Below are 25,044 nucleotides of genomic sequence, written 5' to 3' on the forward strand. Positions count from 1 at the left end.
GGCACCAGACCCGGTCGGTGACATCGCCGCCTCGTGACAGCATGTCGAACTCCCAAAATGGCACGTTCTCTAGTTATCTGAAGGATCTTGTCCATGGATTTGGAGCTCCCTCAAACGTGTACAGTATCACTTACAGTAAGCCAATATCAAATCACATTTTATTTGTCATTTGCGCCGAATACAACAGGTGTAGTAGACCTTACTGTGGAATGCTTACTTACAAGCCCTTAACCAACAATACAGTTTTAAGAAAATATAGTTAAGAAAATATTTACTAAATAAACGTAAGTAAATTTTTTTTTTATATATCATGACACTTGCCTAAAGGATGTGATTTTCGTTGCTTTACTGATTGGATGACTAATTTTTTTTGCTTTTTTCTTATTTTCACTATAAATTCAGTTTTATGGGAAAATACACACATTTGTTTCAATTCCTCACGAGTTTGCTGCTGTTTTGGAGACATATGTTGCCACCATTTTATTTCTCCAACGCTATTTGAGTGTGATCTGTATTCTAAACTCTTTCTGAAGTTGAATTCAAAGTTGAGTGACCCCTGTGAAAAGCACATTTCCTCAGCCCAATTATCTATACTTTTCAGACTGAAGTGGATTTGTGTCACTTGGTGTCAGCACCCAGAAGCCACCTATATTTCTCGTTTTATTGTCTCCAATTCAAAAATACTGCCATAAAAGCAGAGTTCAAGGCCAAGGAGAGGCCTTCCTCTTTGTCGTCTCCAGGTTGCTGAACTGTGATAACCTACAGGTATTCTACAATGGTTGTGTCTAGGGCAAGACAGTAGTAACAAGGAACTCAGAAAGCATTTGATAGTTTATGACTTAGTCACATTTACAATGGATTTTCACGGCATTGCATGACATATGTTGTTATGTTTTACACAGAGCGTCCTTATGGAAAATAAGGTTATGATTCATGGATTCAAATAACTTTATGGATTATTAGAAATATGCCAATATGTAATAGTTGTTTTATTATACAGTAAGCAACCTATTGTTTCAAAGTCTACGTTGGAGGGACAAATCCTGTAAAATATGACCATCTCATTCAAGATTGCTCAGGGTTCTGGGTAGGGATTAGGGTGCAGCCTAAAAGCCTAAGTGGGGTACTCTTCTCATCTCAATTTCTGCATTGATCTAAAACACCTAGACAGTTGAGCGCAAATCAGCTATTGGCCCCCTCAGTACAAAGGAATGAGAAATGATGAGACGACACAACCCTGGTAGCAGTACTGCACACCATCCATACTGGATCTAATCCAGGCAAATACCTACAGTGGCTTGCGAAAGTATTCACCCCCCTTGGCATTTTTCCTATGTTGTTGCATTACAACCTGGAATTAAAATGGATTCTTGGAGGGTTTGTATCATTTGATTTACACAACATGCCTACCACTTTGAAGATACAAAATATGTATTATTGTGAAACAAACAAGAAATAAGACAAAATAACTGAAAACTTGAGCGTGCATAACTATTCACCCCCCCAAAGTCAATACTTTGTAGAGCCACCTTTGACAGCAATTACAGCTGCAAGTTTCTTGGGGTATGTCTCTATAAGCTTGGCACATCTAGCCACTGGGATTTTTGCCCATTCTTCAAGGCAAAACTGCTCCAGCTCCTTCAAGTTGGATGGGTTCCGCTCGTGTACAGCAATCTTTAAGTCATACCACAGATTCTCAATTGGATCGAGGTCTGGGCTTTGACTAGGCCATTCCAAGACATTGAAATGTTTCCCCTTAAACCACTCGAGTGTTGCTTTAGCAGTATGCTTAGGGTAATTGTCCTGCTGGAAGGTGAACCTCCGTCCCAGTCTCAAATCTCTGGAAGACTGAAACAGGTTTCCCTCAAGATTTCCCTGTATTTATCATCGTCCATCATTCCTTCAATTCTGACCAGGTTCCCAGTCCCTGTCGATGAAAAACATCCCCACAGCATGACGCTGCCACCACCATGCCTCACTGTGGGGAGGTGTTTGGTTTGCGCCAGACATAGCGTTATCCTTGATAGCCAAAAAGCTCAATTTTAGTCTCATCTGACCAGAGTACATTCTTCCATATGTTCGGGGAGTCTCCCACATGCCTTTTGGCAAACACTAAACATGTTTGCTTATTTTGTTCTTTAAGCAATGGCTTTTTTCTATCCACTCTTCCGTAAAGCTCAGCTCTGTGGAGTGTATGGCTTAAAGTGGTCCTATGGACAGATACTCCAATCTCCGCTGTGGAGCTTTGCAGCTCCTTCAGGGTTCTCTTTGGTCTCTTTGTTGCCTCTTTGATTAATCTCCTCCTTGCCTGGTCCGTGAGTTTTGGTGGGCGGCCCTCTCTTAGCAGGTTTGTTGTGGTGCCATATTATTTTCATTTTTTAATTATGGATTTAATGGTGCTCCGTGGGATGTTCAAAGTTTTTGATATTTTTTTATAAACCAACCCTGATCTGTACTTCTGTTGCTTGGTGGTGCTGCTTGCTTAGTGATGTTGCAGACTCTGGGGCCTTTCGGAACAGGTGTATATATATACTGAGATCATGTGACAGATCATGTGACACTTAGATTGCACACAGGTGGACTTTATTTAACTTCTGAAGGTAATTGGTTGCACCAGATCTTATTTAGGGGCTTCATAGCAAAGAGGGTGAATACATACGCTCGCACCACTTTTCCATTTCATATTTTTTTGAATTTTTTGAAACAAGTTTTTTATTTTTTCACTTCACCGATTTGGACTATTTTGTGTATGTCCATTACATGAAATCCAAATAAAAATCAATTTAAATTGCAGGTTGTAATACAACAAAATAGGAAAAATGCCAAGGGTGATGAATACTTATGCAAGGCACTGTAAATACAGGTATTATGGGTTATGTGTTATTACATGTATTACTAACTATGGGAACATGGTCAGCCTTTCATGCAGTGTTTAAAAAAAAAATTATTACTTGCAATGGGTTTACATCAAAATGTACATCAAGCCGTCATAGTTAAAAATCAATAACCATTTGCATTTCTACTTGCAATTATATCATGCTTCTTTGAGATAACTAATCAAAGGACCAAAGAGCAAATGTTGGTTTGTTGTGTGAAATCTATTTATTGATGATGATGAGGCATCCTGCAAGGAAGACGGGCAGAGTTTCAGTCAGTGTCCAACATAGTCAACCCTTCCTCTCTCAGTAAAGACAGCTAGGTACAAATGACTAATGAACCTAATGAAAAATTGGAGACGGGGGCTGCGTTTCTAACCATCCATGTCACATAATTTTGACTGTGATGAATTAAGCAAAATTACTGGAAAAGTAAACAGTGTATTCAATGCACGGGTATCATTTATCATCTCCTGACCTGATAGACTACGGTATCAATTAAGGCACATGCATTAATCCAGTTTCAAACTTCACCAACGAACAGGGATGTGACATGGCTACGGTGATTAATCACTGACCAATGTTAACTGACACATTGTGTGTCTGTCTGGAGTGATGCTCCCACTTGTGGGCTGTACACAATTGCCATTGAAATAGAGCAGTGGAATACAGGGACAGTGCAAAAAAAAGTCTAGGGTCGAAGAAGGTGAATTACAGTGACAAGTAGTGCATGTTTGAGATCAACTACATCGCAGTCAGACTGTGCAGAACACTGATCGACAAATCACCTTGCATCCCAAATCTACACACTATTAGATTGTGATCCTGCCTCCCTCGCCTTGCTGGAACTGAGCCTATGCTCACAGGTGTGCTCATTTGATGCCTGTTGTTGAGCATCTCAATTGTCTAAAAAGTAGGCAAGTTTCCTTTCTGCCATCTCATTTCTTCCATGTCTAATGATGTGTAAGAATGTAGGTCTACAAGTGAAAGCCTGGTAATCAACCTCCATATTTTACCCAGGCTATCATGTCTTGGGGGGAAGATTTTCGAGTTCCCAGTTGTTTTGAATCTTGGTCAGTGCTGTCTGTGATACTTCGGATGTCCCCACCATAATGGCGCGTTCATGTGCTAGTCGGAAATAGGAAACTTTGAAATGTCCGACTTGCTAACTGGTTGTAGCTATACACGTGCTGCGTTCAACGAATCAGCAAGTCGGACATTTCTGAGTTTCATAGTTCCGACTAGCATTGAACGCGGCATTAAACACAAATCCATTATCCTTATTTGTTTTAGTTTTTTTAATCTCAGAAAAACCAGTATACATACAAGACGTATACAAACAGACAATGATAACATATGCTAGGCTAGGGGGTACAACAAATGACAGATTATACAAAGATTAAAATATACACACGTATTGATTGTTTTAACAGCTTTCTTATTAGAAGAACGTAGAACGGTCTTAATGTACTGCTCGAATTCCTTATATAAAACAAGGAAGAGTGTTTTTTTATTAGTGAATTTATATTTATGAATATGAAGTTTTCCCATTAGCACAATTAGATTCATGAAGTATAATTGTTTTTCTTTATCCTTATTATATTTAAGGAAACCGAGCAGCACATTATCCCATAAAAAAACAAAAGTCATCAAGAATATTAACAATTATAAAACTATGAATATCTTGCCATAATTTCTTTACATGTAGACAATGCCAAAATAAATGCAAAACTATTTCTGGATGCTCAACACAAAAAGTACAGTTAATGTTAGTCTTTTTTGAGTTTCTTCAGGTAATGATTCACAGGGTAATACTTATGGGTCATTCTGAAAGAGACCTCTTTGACCTTGTTAACAAGCAGGTATTTGTCTGGTAATAACCAGACTTTTTTACAACAGATATTATTGACAAATGTATTCTAGTAAGTTGTGACATAAGGAATGGATACAATATCCCTTTGAAATAAAGCACGTATAAATCTGTTGTTCTGATGGAGCAAGGAGAAATGCATTTTTCCCATTGGAGAGTCAACTGGATTAAGCGAGCGTATGTCAAGAAGGTGAGGTCTGGTTACATCTCTAAACAACATGAGAGTTCCAGATAGAATAGCATCAAAGACTATGGCAAACTCTCTAGGTTTAACAAGGATATTGTAATGAGATTAAAAAAATCCTCATAATTGAGTAACAAACCTTCTGCATTACAAAGTTGACTCACCAGCAGGATATATTTAGTAAACCAGTTCTTAAAAAATAAAGACAAAATATCCATATTGTTCCAAATGAAATACCTATGCGGGGGAAATTGTTTATATATTAACGACCACGCTAAGAATTCTTGTCTATGAACAGCAGATAATTTTGTAGGAACCGTATAAATGTTATTGTTACAAAGTAACATAAAATTGAAGCCACCAAAACGGGAGAAGATATAACGACGGATGAAATTTCAAATTGAAGTGTCCATCATTCATCTAAATCGGAACTTTCCGAGTTGTCCTGAACACCGCATCAGCTTGCTAGAGTGACGTATGGTACGTGCTACGGTACGCCACTTGTGACCAAGAGGGAAAAGCGCGGACATTGAGAATACTGGGGAAATTGTAGGTAAGCTGTTAAAACTACCATCATATTGATTACTTAAATACGGGTCTGTAATTCCTAAAGCATTATGGATATTTAAAATGTATGTACAGCAACTGTTTAGCTTATAAACACATGTATTTCAAAGGTCGACATTAGCTTCCTTTTTGGGCCTCTGTGCTGCCGTCGTTTTTAGGGCTTAGGAGCAAATAAGTCCCACCTCTATGCCGCACTCATTGGACGACAGTGAAAATACTCTTATCTGATAGGACTGGCTTCACGTAACTCACATTTCTGGCGCTTGTGTATTTTCATGAATATTTTGAACATATTGGTATCGGAATGATGGTTGACACAAAAATGAACCAGTCGGAATGAAATAGCTACATCCAAACCGACCTTGACACTAATTTACCAAAAGTCGAATATTACTTGATACCCTTGTTCTCAAATTAGAAGAAATAAGTTTGGAAGGATGACCCATATATTGAGAAGTTTTGCAGCGCGCCGTACCTAAGGTTACTTTAGCTACTTTTGGCAGCACTCTGGCATTGGTAGCAACTAGCCAGTGGCAGTGTGATAGCCGACCAACAGTGTCGTTAAATTGCAGAACGTCGACCTTAACTATCTCGTACATGCATAACTACCCGACCAACCATGCTAGCTAGCTAGTTAGACCCTCGTGGCTCTAACTGGCTAACGCTAGCTAATGCTAAGCTAGTTAGCTAAGGAGTTACTAGGTAGGAAAGCTGGACTCCCAGTTGCAAGAGCCTACCTCTGCTTAACACTCTCCGCTCTGTCCAGGGCAACGTAGAGACGGACTGAAAAACGAGTCTTTAGCAGGAAAATAAAGTTTGAATTCGTGCAATTATATGTGAAATGTATCCGGTTGGCTGTGAAGTGATTAGCACAGTTCGTCAGATAATTGTACTCCCTAATTATTTTACTTTAGTCACATATACTGTATTTTCTCACTCCAGTAACCATCTGACTTTCTTCAAGTCTTTAAATTACACTGAACCAAAACATAAACGCAACGTGTTAAGTGCTGGTTTCATGAGCTGACATAAGAGATCCCAGAAATGTTCCATACACACAAAAAGCTTATTCCTCAAAAATGTGCACACATTTGTTTACATCTCTGTTAGTGAGCATTTCACCCTTTGTCAAGATAATCCATCCATCTGACAGGTGTGGCATATCACAAGCTGATTAAACAGCATGATCATTACACAGGTGCACCTTGTGCGGGACAATAAAAGGCCACTAAAATGAGCAGTTTTGTCACAACACAATGCCACAGATGTCTCAAGTTTTAAGGGAGTGCGCAATTGGCATGCTGACTGCAGGAATGTCCACCAGAGCTGTTGCCAGACAATTACATGTTAATCTCTCTACCATAAGCCACCTCCAATGTAGTTTTAGAGAATTTGGTAGCATGTCCAACCAGATTCACAATCGCAGACCACGTGTAACCACGCCAGCCCAGGACCTCCACATCCGGCTTCTTAACCTGCGGTAGGGGCGGGTGCAGAGGAGTAATTATGTCTGTAATATAGCTCTTTTGAGGGGAAAACCGAATTCTGATTTGCTGGGCCTGGCTCTCAAGTGGGTGGGCCTATGCCAAACCATGGCTGCTCCCCTGCCCAGTCATGTGAAATCAATAGGTTAGGCCCTAATTTCTTTATTTATATTGACTTATTTCCTTATATGAACTGCAACTCAGCAAAATCTTTGAAATTGTTGCATGTTGCGTTTATATTTTTGTTATTACCATGTAATCTCTCATCAATTTGGACACTATCTTGAGATAAATCAATACTTTGAAGACATGTCCTGGCAAGGCACGTGAGAGAGTTGCTAGACTGGCTACTGGAGCAGGTGGGAAGCGGTTCAGGTCAGGTTTAGTTAATGTAGATTTTTTTTTAAATAAATCATTGCCTGCTTTTAAAGCAAACTTGACTACACATATACTTCATTTGACGTATTATCTAAATGTTTGAGGAGAGTAGTCATAAAATTTGATGGGGAACAAAATGAGTTCATGTAATGTCATGGTGGGGATTATATTTTTGGCGTCCGGTTGAAAAAGACATTGCATAGCAATGAGATTTTGACCAAAAATTCTCACAAGCGATTGGCACCCCATCCAGAGGGATGGTGCCTAAAATGTAGACTACAGTAGATAGGTCACAAGAAGGGAGAGGGAAATATCTAAGCTGGCTAAATTCTTCTTAGGAGATTCATCTGTGTCAACCGTCAGCTGTACTAAGTCTATTGTAAAATGTTTATAAATTAGGTATCTTTGAAGTTAAATATATTTAAAGGGGAGAGGTAAATATAATCTAGGCCTAATTAATTGTAACCTATTTAAATGTATGCTACTGACCACTCACTGCCTTTCCCTGTTTTAAAAATGTATATTTTTTAATCAAATGTAACATCACATGCATGCAACGTCAACCACCTTATTACTGAACAGTTTCATTCTAAAATCACTAGATGGCGACTGATACCTACATTTGGCCGACTTCGTTTTCGAACACGCAGAATGATCTCTGAGTAAGTAGCCTACTCCATCTATACAATTTGAAACACAGTTTTGTTATATGAAACACAGTATTGTTATGTAATGTTTATTTTGTTTCAGCTAATTTCACAGTCAATTATATGAGGATTGCCCATCTTCAATGTTACTTTACAGAAACAGGATCATAACTTAATTGATTGCTGGAACAGAGTCCAATTTCCTCTTCTCATGTAAAGGCATCAGGAGTTGTCTAACATGGACAGAGAATTAAGGTCAGGGAAGGAGATTAATGAGGACAAGGTGCCTCATCATAGGGACACAGGAAGTGTCTCCACAGAGGAAATGGAGAGTGGAGGAATTCCTTCCCTAGCAAAGAGGCCCAGGCCTGATGATGTCACAGCTGACAGCACAGGAGAGATTGAGGAGGACACCGGCGGTAAGGTGGCTGATGGGAAGGAGTCAGACCAGCCCCCTCGGGTTGAGGTGAACATTACCCCGGAGACAGGTTACGGCTGTGCCTGTCCCATCTGTGGCTTTATGGCCAAAACTCCAACTGCCTTGAAGATTCACTCCAAGAGGAAGCACACCGGTAGAGGAAAGACCCGGGGTGTGAGCTCAGCTGAGGTACTTGTTGAAATAGATGGCTCCACAACCGGAGCAACAGCACAGACTTCAAATTACAAGACAGGTGGAGACACTGAGGAGAAAGTGAGCAGCAGTGAGAGACAGCAGGATGCCACAGAGAGTCAGAGTCAGGGCACAGAGGCAGGGGGTTCTGGGGGGGAGGTGACTACAATAATAGCCAAAGAGGAAATTGCTGAGAAACAAGGGACAGGGAGAGATACATTTGATATGAAGGTGACTACAATAGCTACAGAGGAGATTGCAGAGGAGGAGCAAGAAAAGACCCCCGGTAAGAAGATAGTAGGTAAACGGGGCCCCAAGCCCAAGACCATACATGCTTGTAGCTACTGTGGTCACGAGTTTAGGGACAAGCCAAGCCTAGATACACACATCAAGAGACGCCACACCAAAGAGATGAATTACTTCTGTGAATTCTGCTTGTACGCCTGTGTGGCAAAGTGCGACTACGAAAAGCACTGTCTTAGTAACAAGCACAACAAACGAGTCGCGGAAAGCAGGGAATCCTCTGGCCTCTCGTCACCCATGGACAAGAAGACAGCCGAGCAGGCTCAAATCTTTGCCTCCACGACGACTCAGACCCGGGCGTCCAGGCGTGCGCTCGGTGCCAGGTTCCAGCTGCAGTGCGGGAGTTGCGAATTCAGGGTCAGCAACTCTGCTTTGCTGGAGAGCCACGCTCGGCTAAAGCGCCACGGCGAGCATCGCTTCCTCTGTAACGTCTGCCGCTACTACACCGCTACATCCGAGTGGATGGACACACATGTGTCCTCGGAGAGCCACCGGCGTGTGGCTGAGGAGAAAAACACAGGGTCCTCCTTTGAGGAGTGCGTTGAGAAGGTGAGCAAAGATTCGATCGGTGACGACATGCTGACCGATGACGTGGCAGTAGGGGTCATCGGACGTGATGGAGAGCTGCAACCTGATGTTAATGAGGAAGCTATTGAGGCTGCGAAAGTCGTGTTGGAGAACATGGAAGAGCACACGGACGAGAAAAGCCCCCTCAAGAGGAGGAGAGGCAGGCCAAAGGGGCCTGCTGCAACTACATGTGAATACTGTGGCCTTCTCGCCTCCAATAGTACCAATCTAAATGTGCATATTCGTCGTAAGCACAGCCGGCAGTACAGCTTCACCTGCAGGCTTTGTTCTTACAACTGTGTGACGAAAGGCGACATGGACCGACACTGTGTCACAAAGAAGCACCTTAAACGCGTGGAGGATGCTAGCAGCGATGGCCAAGTGGACCTGGATACGTCAGTGCAGGTCGTGAGTAAAGAGTCAGGCTCTCAGGCCAGCGAGGGTGAGGCTATACATCGGAATAGTCCAGTCAGAGCAGGGTCCAAAGGAGAGGAGGGGGCCACGGACAAAACAGGGGAGCTGTCACAAGACGACGTCAAAGGACAAGTGAGCAGCCCGAAAAAGAGCAAGTACGACTTGGTCAACTCCTGCAGCCATTGCAGCTTCGTAGCTCATTCGATTCCCTCCCTCGACCTCCACGTGAAGAGGAGACACACCCGGGACTTTGAGTTTGTGTGCCTGGCGTGCAGCTACTACGCGGTCACGCGTCGAGAGATGTCTCGCCACGCCTCCACGGACAAGCATAAGCAGAAGAGTGAGGTCTACCTAGAGAACCTGGAGAGCTTTGTGGCGGAAGACCTGGCACAGCCAGAGGAGGAGGCCATGGAGCTGGGGAACAGAGCTGACCCTGATGCTGACAACAATGCTCACACTGAGGATCCCTCCCCCTCAGTGCCCCCTGACACAGACATAGAGCAGCCCACAGGCACAACTACAGACCAGCCTAACAGTATAGACACAGACCAACCCACAGACACAGATACAGATCAACCCACAGAGACAGAGCAGCCCAACAACACAGACACAGACCAGCCCCCTATCATCGATACAGAACAACCCACAGACACAGGTACAGACCAACCCACAGAGACAGAGCAGCCCATCAACCCAGACACAGACCAGCCCCCTATCATCGATACAGAACAACCCACAGACACAGACCAGCCCAATGACACAGACACAGACCAGCCCCCTATCATCGATACAGAACAACCCACAGATACAGACCAGCCCAATGACACAGACACAGACCAGCCCCCTATCACCGATACAGACCAACCCACAGAGACAGACCAGCCCAATGACATAGACACAGACCAGCCCCCTATCATCGATACAGAACAAGCCACAGATACATACCAACCCACAGAGACAGAGCAGTCCATCAACACAGACACAGACCAGCCCCCTATCATCGATACAGAACAACCCACAGATACATACCAACCCACAGAGACAGAACAGCCCAACAACACAGAGCATATTACCACTAACCCCACACAGACTTCTGACGTTTTGAGCAATGAGCAGGCAGCCCCAATAGTGGAAGTTAGTGGCACTGTTGTTGAGGAAAACACAGAGATCCAGGTGGCTGGTGAGGCGTCCTGTGGTGGCTCGGAACAAACCAGCAACGAAGCTCTAGGTACGTTTGAGCCTCAGGAGGCACCAGCAGAAATCCCCATTACACCGCCCGAGGAAGGCCAGAAGGAAGGGGCCGAGCCCGAGGCGGAACCAGAGCTATTCTGTTCAGACGACGACGTTGAGATGGCTGATGAGAAACCTGACATCTCTTCCCCAGAGAAACAGCTCACCAGGGCGCTGCCGTTCGACGCTTGCATCATACCTCTCAAGTCCTTGACTGAAGCCGAGCTGGCTTTGCATGAAGAACGCATGGCTCACTCTGTTGAGGGCCACTCTGGCCTGGCCGGACCGGGCAGTTTCCAGAAGATCAAAAGAACCAAACCTGTAGGGGCTTCAGGTCTGTCCAAGGGGTTAACTCCCAACCCCCGCATCCGCTGCGAGGACTGCGGCTTCGTGGCGGACGGCATGAGCGGCCTCAATGTGCACATCTCCATGAAGCACCCGTCCAAGGAGAAGCACTTCCACTGCATGCTGTGCGGCAAGTCCTTCTACACGGAGAGCAACCTGCACCAGCACCTGACCAGCGCCGCCCACCTGCGCAACGAGCAGGCCAGCATCGAGGAGCTTCCGGAAGGCGGCGCCACCTTCAAGTGCGTGAAGTGCACGGACCCGTTCGAGACGGAGCAGGAGCTGTTCGTGCACATCAAGGAGAAGCACGAGGAGCTGCTGCGCGAGGTCAACAAGTACGTCCTGGAGGACACGGAGCAGATCAACCGCGAGCGCGAGGAGAACCAGGGCAGTGTGTGCAAGCACTGCGGCAAGGTGTGCAAGAGCAGCAACTCCATGGCCTTCCTGGCGCACATCCGCACACACACAGGTACGTTGTCTCCCAAAACACTTATTTGAAAACCTTCACTGCTATTATTTTTTTTAATGATACATACTTAGTTTCTTTGATGAGTTATTTTAAATGAGTTATTTTAAAGTCATTGATAGCTGCGTCACTAATATTCATAGGTGTTAAAATACAGTGTATACGCCACTTAGAATTGACCAGCATTGTCAATCATTACATGTGTTGGACATCAGGTTTTGAGATACTGTAGTCTAGCCTATGTAGCGGTATCAGGGCCAGGCCAGGTATCAGAGGAGAGGCATGGTCCATGTAGTGATGGGAGCTTAAGCCATGCATTGGAGGAATGGAGAAGGTAAAGACTGAGCTGCAGGAGATGCTAATGGACCACGGATTGGGATTCCCTGTGCACCGCCTGGTCAAAGACATGTGCGACTCATAATTGATGTGTCCATTACCAAGATTCGGTTGTAATTATAGTCAATAAGTCTCTGTAAATGTGTTAAAGCTTTGGCTAAAAGCATTGGAGACCCAAAGAGAGGTGGGCTAATAATTTAAAATAATCAATGCAGGCGTATTCAAAGCCCTTCATTTCCCGTGTGTGTGTGTGTGTGTGTGTGTGTGTGTGTGTGTGTGTGTGTTGTGTGTGTGTGTGTGTGTGTGTGTGTGTGTGTGTGTGTGTGTGTGTGTGTGTGTGTGTGTGTGTGTGTGTGTGTGTGTGTGTGTGTGTGTGTAACTTGCGTCTGTATGTGTCAGCCTACATGGTGAGCTGATTATCCTCAATCCATTAAGATTTATCTTGTCATTTATAATGCAAATCAGGGTTCGGCTGGTCAGGTCTATGACTAGGGAATGTCTGGCGGGTTAAGAATAGAGGGCGCTCCATTACTCTTCCTTGACCATGTGTATTAATTGCTTTTAAAATCAGCTTAATGTAGGAATGAGAAGTGAGGGCGCCATCAATAAATGCCCTTCTCTGCTTCCTCCGGTCCGTCCCCCTTTCAGCCCAAACTTTAATGGGACTTTAATTGGAGTACAGACAGAGCTCTATGGTCGTTCTGGGTGTATTATGTGTCTCTGTGTGTGTGTGTGTGTGTGTGTGTGTGTGTGTGTGTGTGTGTGTGTGTGTGTGTGTGTGTGTGTGTGTGTGTGTGTGTGTGTGTGTGTGTGTGTGTGTGTGTGTCTGTGTCTTTCTCTGTGTGTGGAGTGACTGACTAATGGCCGAGGAGGGTTAAGATGTGTGGACCGTCTCGGAGAGTTGACGGGGGGGTTGCCATGTGCAGAGTCAATGAGAGTGCTGCCATGAGGCACTATGGTAGTCTGGTCATGTGGGTCAGAATGCTCAGATACCCAGGCTGCTGCTGCTTCTTTCTCTAAGTGTGTGCCCTTACCCATCACCGAGACGACATGATTAGGCCTACTTCTGTTTGGGATGACCTCTCAACTTCTAATATGGGGGAAGAGTCGCCATGGTCTCACCATTGCAAACTGGTTCAGGTTGGCATGTGGTCTGTTTTGCTGGGGTACGTCCTACGGTTAATTAATTCAGAAAAATAAAAGCATACAAGAAGAGCAACTAACTGTCTTTACTTTGGCATTCCCCTCATGTCTCTGTTGCTCAACAAAACCACACTTTGTGGCACGGGGAGACTCGCACATACTGTACAGTAAGACTGAATTGAAATTCTGTTTGTTGTATAGTCGAGTAGTCTGAAAGGACAGACGACATCAACAAGAGAAGGATTATGAGGCCAAATGATCAACATTTAGATTTATCCTTTGTGTGATATTTTGTTGAATTTGTAATATCCGTTTATGAGCCTACTACAGTATTTCATATTGCCGTGTAAACAACGCCATTACTTTGGTTCCAGCTGAGGGAAAGTGTTACTTAAGCAAATGAAAACAGTGACACTTTAAGAAGATGTGTTTATCAAAGTCAAGGGCACATTTGAAGGTCTCGATGTGAGTATTGTCGTAATTTTTTTAGGTGGCTTTTTCGATTGAATTTATCTCCTTCTTGATGAGTTTGCTCATTTCTGAGTTTGCTCATTTTCTTTGCCTCTTTGTAGAATGCACCTATTTCTTAGCATTTTGACACTGTATACTAGTTATTATTATTGCTAAGTTCCCTCATTACATTGAGTTATTCTCTCTTTGTATGTGGTCATTTATCGTGTACACTTCTTCCAGTGCTGTGGAGCAGGACTGTGGGGTCCACCGGTGTTTGGACTGGGAGCACGTCCAGATCGTTTTAATTAAACCAAGATTTTTATTTACTTGATTAATCGGCAAAATCAGGAGATGGTGGGAGGCTGCACGCATATTTGTCAATTTGTCCCCTGGGAAAAAAAGACTTACATTTTGCCAATGAGGATGCAACTGGATTTGCATTTTGAGCTAAATTGGTCACTTTTTCACTTGAGAGAGCTGTCTGACCTTCTGAGGTCTGGGGTGGGTTGAAGTAATGGCCACACACACACATAATCACCACACACACTTGCCAAACATGCACACACACACTCTTTCTCTCTAACAAACAAACAAACAAACAAACACACACACACACACACACACACACACACACACACACACACACACACACACACACACACACACACACACACACACACACACACACACACACACACACACACACACACACACACACACAATGAGTTTCTGAAGGTGTAAACAAAACTATTTGATTTGAAAATTCAACACTGGAAAAAAAGTCTGTCCCTTTAAAAAATGTTTTAAAACGGGTTTGCCGTTTTGCCGGGATTTTGGCAACGATGCCCTTTATCTACTTCGCCAGTCAGATGTACTCGTGGATACCATGTTTATGTCTCTGTGTCCAGTGTGAAGGAAGTTAGAGGTAGTTTTTGCAAGCTAATGCTAACTAGCGTTAAAGTAATGACTGATAGTCTATGGGTATCTGCTAGCATTGCCAAAATCCAGAAGTATCCCTTCAGGGAGAGGGAGAGAGAGAGAGAGAGAGAGCAAGCGCATTGCGGGTCATTACCCATCTCATCTGGAATGTGAGGGAGCCACATTGCCCCTATGTGGTTGGCAATATTAATTTAACATGACACTGCATTGATGGTCAATTTCAGTTTCATGGAGGCTGTTTAAGTGGAGTGGTGGAGTATTAACACGATGAGACGTGAGAAGGGAGGGATGCCACATATCTCTCCTCCTGCCATGTCTCATACTCACTCACACAGCCATCTGGCCAGATCCTCTCCCTCTGCGCCTGTCACTCGCTTCACCTCGGCTTGGGCGTGTGTGTGTGTTTGTTTTGGGGAGCGCATCATAGGGGTGTGTATCGGTGCTAAATGAAGAGGCCCGATTCACCAGCGCTCATGTGTTAACGCCCCTCCCTCGCCTGTTTGCAGGCCTTGTTAGCACGCGCTTGCCTTTCAATCTTCGTTACCGGCTTAAAATTCAACTTGTCGTACTTCCAGCTCGCGGCAAGTGAACCGTGTATGAACAAATTAGTAATCTACACAAAGTGCTTAATCAAATCAGCGGCTGCCCCTGAAATAAATATTGCAATGAGTCTTGGGATATTCACTGGGAGAGCGGATTGCATAGCGAGTATATTATAGGAGGTTTCCAGTCAGATTAGTGTGTCATACTGGAGAACTGCTGCTTTAGTCTGTCTGCATGGGACCTGGCCCTAGTCTGTCTGCATGGGACCTGGCCCCTAGTCTGTCTGCATGGGACCTGGCCCCTTGTCTGTCTGCATGGGACCTGGCCCCTTGTCTGTCTGCATGGGACCTGGCCCCTTGTCTGTCTGCATGGGACCTGGCTCCTTGTCTGTCTGCATGGGACCTGGCCCCTTGTCTGTCTGCATGGGACCTGGCCCTAGTTTGTCTGCATGGGACCTGGCCCCTTGTCTGTCTGCATGGGACCTGGCCCCTTGTCTGTCTGCATGGGACCTGGCCCCTTGTCTGTCTGCATGGGACCTGGCCCCTTGTCTGTCTGCATGGGACCTGGCCCCTTGTCTGTCTGCATGGGACCTGGCCTCTTGTCTGTCTGCATGGGACCTGGCCCCTTGTCTGTCTGCATGGGACCTGGCCCCTTGTCTGTCTGCATGGGACCTGGCCCCTTGTCTGTCTGCATGGGACCTGGCCCCTTGTCTGTCTGCATGGGACCTGGCCCCTTGTCTGTCTGCATGGGACCTGGCCCCTTGTCTGTCTGCATGGGACCTGGCCCCTTGTCTGTCTGCATGGGACCTGGCCCCTAGTCTGTCTGCATGGGACCTGGCCCCTTGTCTGTCTGCATGGGACCTGGCCCTAGTCCGTGCGGCATTATCCACATGAATGGCCCTCACTTGTAGTTGCATACACATCTTGTGTATATTTTATCTACACAACTAAATAACGGCTGGGGTTCAATTCATTTAGGAAAAATAGCACTGTCGTTGCAACCATGAGTTAACTTATGCTTAAATGTTATAACTAGGCCAACTGAAACAGCATTGGACTATTCTTTTGGGGGCATATTTACAATGCTACAGTACTATTCCCCGGCATGCTGCAGCGCTTTTTTGATTGAATAGGCCTTCCCCAGTCCGTGTGTTCTATTAGCCTAGGGGGTGGTGTCCCGTCTAGCCATCATGGGCGCTGACGATCCATAGCAGCCCCCTCTCTCGCTCTGCTGCTCTTAAATGACAAATTGCGGGCAGAGACTGTGCCACTCTCTCAAACGCCACTGCCACCCCACCCTCCCCATTTTATTAATGAGAATAATTAGAAGGATACCTCCCCGCAAAGCCAGGCAGAGTGATTAGCGCTTTTAATGATGGAACGTGGTAGTGAGTGCACACCAAATTGATTTACGTGTTCTGCCTGACCTTTGGTATCCAATTTACGCATCCAGAAGCAAAAGAAGGAAGAGTAGGTAAGAGAGAGAGAGAGGGAGAGAGTGACGGGGAAAGATGGAGAGGTGGAGGCCATGTACTCACTGTAGGAGCTTGTGTTTTTTTTGTACAGTACCAGTCAAAAGTTTGGACACACCTACTCATTCAAGGGTTTTTCTTTATTTTGACTATTTTCTACCATGTAGAATAAGAGTGAAGACATCAAAACTATGAAATAACACATATGGAATCATGTAGTAACCAAAAAATATTTGACATTTTAGATTCTTCAAAGTAGCCACCCTTTGCCTTCACGACAGCTTTGCACACTCTTGGCATTCTGTCAACTAGCTTATTTCATAGTTTTGATGTATGTCCTGGACTCAGGGTGTCTGGTTGTTTTACAGTCAATCTTGGGCAGTAAAGTCGTACAGTAGCAGTAAAGAATATTCCAAATTTCAGCAACCTGACTAACAACACAAATTCACCACGGCATCGTTCAGTGTCACCATCTCTGCAATTGTGCAAAGATCTTTCAGTTTGAATGTTATTAAAGACTGTGCCTCCATGTTGCCCCCCCCCCCCCCCCCCCCCCCGGCCTTATGGCTCTACTCTACCTTCACCCCTACATCTACAACCACTACTTTCTTTTTTATTAGACTGTTTATAGTAATCTGTGTATTTTTTCCCCAATAGATAAAGTAGGATAAATTGACTTCACTTATTGTTCTGCAGGATCGAAGCCCTTCAAGTGCAAAATCTGCAACTTTGCCACCGCCCAGCTGGGTGACGCCAGGAACCACGTGAAGAGACATCTGGGCATGAGAGAGTACAAGTGCCACATCTGTGGGTGAGTACCACAGTCAGTGACTAGTCACTACCTTTTTAACTGGGGATGCCTGGGTTGTGTTCATTAAGTTCCAAACGGAAGAAAAAAGGTCAGAAACGGAATGGAAGGGCAAGGTACTATCTGAACTTAAGACGAAACACTTGTTTTCCTTTTACGTTGCTACGGTCTTATTGGGTTTTTAAGTCATTTTTGCCATTTAGGTTGAATCACAAGAAGAAGATCCTCTTGCTCTGCCAACCATTATTTCCTCTCTTATTGTGATATGTTTCAATAGAATCTGTCATATCTCATCATAGTCAACATTATAGCGCAACGGCGCAGGGCTAGGCCTATAAACTCAAAGTACAATGCTTCTGTGTCTCTTTCGTACTGCATTTAGGCCAAGTTCAGTTCAGTTAGTTTCATTCCCGTGCTTGATCTTCCTACAATCTGACTCTGTTCGCATGGACATGTTGGACTGTTTCTGTGTCATTTGGAAATGTACTGAATAGCAGGATGTTCAGCTTGTACCACGTTCTCTGCGCCTACGTGATACATAGATGAAGACGGGTAGTTATTTAGTCTCCCTCAATGCTTCTGTGTAAACTGTTGTGTTTAAATGTGTTTCCGTTTAGTTCGGTTGCTACGTTTTCTTTCTGCCACAGTCGAGTGGAATGAACGTGTTTATTTGTCGCCGCCGTTCACAAACGTTTTGCAGAAGGGAAAACAGATTTTGTTAAACACAGCTACCTCTAATGAGGAAAAAGACTCATGTTTCACAAGCCCTCCAGCGAAAACATTTTCCCCAAGTGCTATAAATGTGTTAGGGCTTTGACCAAGAGAATATGTACACACGCACACACACACACCCGCACACACCCACACACACACCCGCACACACACCCGCACACACACCCACACACACACACACACACACACACACACACACACACACACACACACACACACACACACACACACACACACACACACACACACACACACACACACACACACACACACACACACACACACACACACACACACAGTTCTCCAATGTGCCTGACTGCCTTTAAATGAGTCTACTAAATACAGCTTCTGGTTTCACAAATCATGCGGATGGAGGAGCTATCTCCCGCCTGAGCCAGACACGGGTGACAAATCGGCCCTGTGTGTGTGTGTGTGCGCGCACGCGCTCACTACTGACTGATCACCGGGGCAACTTTCCTCTTGACTAAAGAGCAGCAAACAAAGAACAGACCAGAAACACCCTCATTAAGGCCAAAGTAGACATACTCTCTCTTCCCAAAGTATCCAGATTAGATAATATAGGCCCACATATATGTGGCTAATCTGAATGCTGTTGCTAATGGTTGTTCGTGTCTCAGTTAATGCAATTTCCCTTTTTCGGTTTGGGCTGACCTAGAAAGTGAGATTACAATGTAGGCTGGCCATTAGGCATTCTGTTGCACACACTGGGTGAGGTGACATTTTGCGAAACAAAACCCTCTTTATCTAATGAAATCGTCTCTCATTATTACAATTTATCATCTTGATTACAATAGCTGAAGCGTTAATTTAAGTTCACTCGACCGAAGTTTCTGGAACTACAAAATTGAAATTCATACGTTGAGCAAAATGTGGTGGTTTTACACACAGAGATACAATTACTGGAATGTACCAAGCCCTTCAGACCATGGCAATTTGACTGGAACATTCATCAGTAATTCTATTTCTATGGTTCTACATGACTTCCCTGCTTTGTGAGACAAGCCAATGTAACGTTAACCAGTAGTCTGTTCATTCATTTCCCATTACGATCACAGAGTGAGCTCATCCTGCTCTCGTTAGAATGTTGAGGAGGAGCAGCAGCGTTGTTTAACTCAATCTAAACACGCGTGTGGTCTTTCTCCCTGCGCCATCGATTGGCGCTCTCCCACCGGTGAACTCTGTGGCTGCGAATATTACCCGCTTTTGACACTGTGCGCTAACGATTGAGACGCCCCCAAATGGATGCGGTGCCCCTCTGCTGTCCACCTCACTTCAGCTGAGCCGAGAGCCTCGGAGGGCTGCTCGTCTCCGCTGAGGACTCTGGGAAGTTGTTGATAGTTAAAGATCATATTGTTGTGGCATTTAATTAACAAATGCAAATCAAGGCCAGGACAGATAGGCACCTCTGACCCAGCTGCCAATCAAACGTGAGAAGTCTGTTCAGTGTAGGCAGGCTGTGTTGTGTGTACACCATGCCTTTACACTCTCTCTCGCTACCTTTTTTTAGCTAATAGTTACTCTCTTTTCGGTTTCGGTTCCTTTTTCTTTCGTTGTGTCTTTCTTGTCCTTCAGAGTGACACGTCTCGTAGCTGATATCCTCTGCTTTTTACAGCAAGTTCTTTTTTGCAGGGTATATTTTTCTTAATTGTATTTCTTTTTTTATCCTTTTTTCTCCCCAATTTCGTGATATCCAATTGGTAGTTACAGTCATGTCCCATCGCTGTAACTCCTGTACGGACTCGGGAGAGGCGAAGGTCGAGAGCCGTGCGTCCTCCGAAACATGAACCTGCCAAGCCGCACTGCTTCTTGACCTTGAGAGTGTCAGAGGAAACACTCTACAACTGGCGACCAAAGTCAGCCTACATGCGCCCGGGCCCACCATAAGGAGTCGCTAGAGAGCGATGGGACAAGGACATCCCGGCCGACGATGCTGGGCCAATTGTGCACCGACTCATGTGTCTCCCGGTCACGGCCGGCTGCAACACAGCCGGGATCGAACCCGGGTCTGTAGTGACGCCTCAAGCACTCCGATGCAGTGCTTTAGAACCCTGCGCCACTCGGGAGGCCACTAATGTATTTTTTAACTGTCGTTTTAGCCATTTATGAATGTATTATTCAATAGTAAAGACCAAATAAAATATTTTCATCACAAAAAATTACATCCATTTTTTTGATACCTAAAGGGTCCCTAAAATACAAAATCAAATAGCTAAATGATCCATGGTATGACCATCTTAAAACAATTCCATATGTCAGCTCAGCACCCCCCCCCTCCAATGGCTTAGACTTTTAAGAACTAAAATACTGAATCTTGCAGCAATGACATCTCCTAACTGATTGATGTAGTCCTAAGCTGGCCATAAAAACATAACCTGCAAAAACAGCAGAAAAACACAAATTGCCCCCCCTAGCACACACAGTACGGCAAGATTCCTCATACTGTATTTAATTGGGAAAAAAAGATTTTCACACACAAGGCTGTTTCTTGTCTTTTCTCTGTGTGTGGTGTGTGTCGGTCCACAGTGGGCCTAGGCCATTTAATGAGCACTCCCTTCCGCTCCTCCATCATGTTCTCTCCTCCCAAAAGGCTCTGGATTCAGCATTTCAGCATCCCTTACCCTCACCACTTCTCCCCCATCGCCCCGCCGCTCTCGCCTCAACCTCCCCAAAGATGCCGTGGACGGCCAGTGCTGTTTGTAGGTGTTAAATTATGCATCAGTAGTCTAAACGCTGTGAAGCATTGGTTTAATATCTGGGGGCCAAGGCGTTGGAAGTATTAACAACATCCTGGATGGTCCTCCCATTGGACCTGGTTCTATGATATCATATCGGCCAGACGGCCACTATAGTTGGAGCTACCCGTCTAGCAGCTCTAGTTTAAACTTTAACGGTTTCTCTCTTCATCTCCCAGAAAAGTTGTCCGTCTTTCCGGTATCTGAGAGTCGCCCCCCCCCCCCCCCCTCCGTTGACTTAGTAGCCGAGTCCGGAGTGAGTATATTTAGTCATAATTTCATGTTGGTGTCGTGTGATTCGAATGGAACAGGATAGGGTTGGCTCGTGTCAGGCTTTTGTGTCTCCCCGTCTGTGAGTGTGTCTCTGCTGGTCCCAGAATAGCCCCGTCAGTTCAGTTCCGCCCTCCCCTCCCTTTCCCCGGCTCATCCTCTGTAGTATGCCTTAATGCCCAGGCCTGTACCAGTGTGTGTGCGTGTTTGCATGCGTGTGTGTGTGTGCGCGTGTGCATGCTCATGTATGTGTGTCTGCGTGTGTGTGTGTGAGGCCCGGGCCTTGACAGGAGAGGAGCATCTTAGCGCTCTGCTTATCCAGAGAAAGCCGTCACTTAACTCAGCCCCTCCATTGTGTGTCCCCCACCACCACTCCCACCCCTCTTCCTCCCTGACGTGATACTCTTTAATCCTCAAACAGAATCTGGTTTTTAACTCAGACTATTTTTCGGTGTTTTTTTTCTCCTCTCCTCCATTTTAACGTTAATGGTCGTTGCAGATGAAGAAAGGGATCCCTATGAGGGCGATTACAACGTCACTCCCCCGATCTCTCCGCCGCCCCCGAAATAATTGTACATCATCGCTTCATAACGTGTCAGAGGGGTGTTGGTGGCGTGCAATTAAAACCGGCGAATATAATACAGGAAATTACGGCCTGTCAGGTCGGTGAACAACACAGTCGGTATTTGAGTTACACTTAATCATCATGTGCATTAGCGACTTCATCGGATTTCCACTCTGGTGTGAAGCGCTCTCTCTCACCGTTAAGGCTTTGGATTGTGTCTGAAAGTACAACACCCGGGCTATAGCTCTGGTCTTATGTGAGGAGATGACATTTGAAAGCTCATTGCCGTAGTAAATTATATAGGTTCGCGTGAACGAAAAGGATCACCCATCCATGTGCATGCGGAGCGAAATGGTATGCAAAAATACTGAATTCATTATCACACAACAGATGTAAACATTGAATATTTACTCCCAACAAGCCAGACACCACAAGCCGCGTTATGTTTGCATAATTCATTTGCAACCGTTAGAAAAAGTTCTAAATTAGCTTGTATCTTGATTGAATAGACATTTTTCCTCGTCTATACTCAACTCTGAATTTTTTGTGTGCTTTTTAGGTCATGTTGTCCTGTGTATATGAAAAACAACTAATCCCCCCCCCCCCCCATCAGAAACACACATGGCGTTTATCCACATTAAAAGAAGTATCAATGTTTACTGTTTTGGTACCCATCTTCACGATCACGTCAGTTAGCGTGCGCGATCCTTATCGACCAAAACAAACACACTTTGCTTTGATTCGCTTAACTTTATTTAGTGCGGCATTATCGGACATGAAATAAGTAACGCGAAAGGTCATTTGGAAAAAGAATGCAGAAAGACTGGTCTGGAAAGGTTAAGTATGTGACAGAGCTGTTTGGATGATAACGAGGAGGGGTGCGTCTGCTTGGAGAGCTCAGGGTTCTGTTTCTGACTTCCTGTGTGCGCCGCGATCGCTCTTTATGACCGGGACAGGTTTACAGCCCGTTAGCCCGCCATAACACGATAAAGCACCCCATAATAGATTGGATGTGTTTAGTAGCCTTGGGCTGATGTTTGTAAAATTAATGTTTTCGCAGAAGGAACTCACACACACACACACACACACACACACACACACACACACACACACACACACACACACACACACACACACACACACACACACACACACACACACACACACACACACACACACACACACACACACACAAAAGCCATGACTGGACAGTATCTATAATAGTCGTATACAATATGTAACACAGTTTGCACATATTTCACAGTCAGTTTGCGTTAGATTCTTGCGTATATTCCACTGACCTATAATGCTGGTATAAGGCATGCAGTTATTGAGGAAATATTCAATCAGAGCCATAATAATTTAATGAGCTGGGACCGTCCTAGACCTGTTAATCAAAACGAAGCAATGTTACTCTTAGTAATGTGACCCCAAACCTCTTTTCCAATACCAGATTTATGCTTCAAATGACACTTTGTGACAACTTTAGGGTGAAAGTGTTATGTCGGTCTCATTATTTGTGAGTATGTTTTTGTATTGGCTGAATGGGCCCAACTGAGCATCTCTTTTGTATCTAGCATACGTACTCTCTCTTTCTGAACTCATACGTCCTTTTCGGCCTTACTTCTTAATAAGATCCTCAGACAGTTAACGGTCAGGCAAGGTCCTGCTTGCTCTTTAGTGGCCTCGAAATGGGGGCAGAGGGGCTTTATGATCAACACATTCCCCTTTTAATCAAACAAAAACAATCAAACAAAGCCAGACGCCATAAACGGAAGGATCAGTACTTTAGCGAAAGCAGCTAACTCAGCACATACACTCTGGAGGGCTGGATTGGTCATCACATCAGCAAAAGAGGCTGCATTGTCTCACTGTCTGAGTCTGGATGGGCCTGTTGGAGTCAATTGGCCTCGCTACACTGTACCCTGTTGTACAACGAAAACTTGCGTCGAAAGCTGTAATGAGTTATGATTATGATAGAGATTTATGGAAGGGGGTTGTCTGATCGCAGCCTTGTTGTATGGTTAAGCGCAAAATGCTCCCCTCTGAAATGACGTGCTTTATTGGTTCACTTAGACATTTTTGGAAAAGTCAGTTCCAAGAGATGCTTGAAATATCCAGACGATCCACGATTGGCATTCTCTTCTGGCCTTCGCTCTGAGTGAAAGGGAGAGCGTGGCTAGTTCCCAAAGGCTCAATGCCCTTGTGAGTATGTTTGTTTCCCCACCTGCTTGGTGCCCGTCTGACACACGTCACTCCCAATCACTCCACAACACGGGGACCTCCGTCTCGCCAGAAGAAACGAGTGGACCTGATGTCTCGAGGTAGTTTTATACACAGCAAAACAGCTCCTATAGGGATGTCTGGGGGTGAGGAAAGAGAGCGAGAGGAAGGAAGATGAAGAGGAGCGAGAGAGATGGAGAGAGAGAGAGAGGAAGATGAGGAGAGGGAGAGGAAGTACGTAAGGTGATATCACCCGTGCATTGCTCTCTTTGTGTGTTGGTATCATGGGATAGCAAATGGCACACGATAACACATGCCCTTAGGCATTATGGGGATGTCTGTAAGTTGAACGAAACCCGTGTTCAATTGCGACTCTATCAAAGATTTACACGCAGTTAATGCAAAGGAAGAACAACAATCTCTGCTGTGGCTCAGAAACAAATCTCCTTGTTTAAAAAGGAGAAATCCCTTGTTCGAGAGATAAAATCCAAGCGATTGATCCCATCGAGCTAATCATGTCATAGGTAGATTTAGGAGTTGTGCACCAACGGGTGGGGGGGGGGGAGAAGTTAATGAGTGATTAACCACAGCAATTAAAAGATGAAGAGGAGGGAGAGAGAGAGTAGAGAACGGAGAGAAAAAAAGTGTATAATTAAAATATCCGTCCCTCTCTTTGTCAAAAGTGCGTGTGTCATCCACTGTGCACTTATTAAAAGCCGGGAGGGGAAGGAGAGAACAGTGCTTAATTCCAGCACTCCTGAAGTGTCTGGTGATATGCCCGCGGATGGAAACTGAGGAAGGCTGTAACTCATGTTTAAGTGTGCGGCCGTGTCATTGCAGGTTCACGTTCATGCATTTCTGTGTTGA

General features: G+C 44.8%; 1 protein-coding gene across 2 annotated transcripts; it reads left to right on the top strand.

Moving 5' to 3' along the window:
• Positions 1-5,387: 5,387 nt before the first annotated feature.
• On the top strand, positions 5,388-17,797 carry LOC129845908 (zinc finger protein 407-like). Of its 2 annotated transcripts, none has more exons than XM_055913845.1 (4): positions 5,388-5,483; positions 7,962-8,021; positions 8,110-11,944; positions 17,523-17,797. In XM_055913845.1, the coding sequence occupies exons 3-4, from the start codon at positions 8,245-8,247 to the stop codon at positions 17,639-17,641; spliced, it is 3,819 nt and encodes a 1,272-aa protein (XP_055769820.1). In that variant the 5' UTR covers positions 5,388-5,483; positions 7,962-8,021; positions 8,110-8,244; the 3' UTR covers positions 17,642-17,797. The 2 variants fall into 2 exon arrangements, with proteins under 2 accessions (XP_055769820.1, XP_055769821.1); XM_055913846.1 differs by having other exon boundaries at positions 5,393-5,479.
• Positions 17,798-25,044: the final 7,247 nt, after the last annotated feature.

Source organism: Salvelinus fontinalis, unplaced genomic scaffold (assembly GCF_029448725.1).
Source record: "Salvelinus fontinalis isolate EN_2023a unplaced genomic scaffold, ASM2944872v1 scaffold_0401, whole genome shotgun sequence".
Taxonomy (NCBI): domain Eukaryota; kingdom Metazoa; phylum Chordata; class Actinopteri; order Salmoniformes; family Salmonidae; genus Salvelinus; species Salvelinus fontinalis.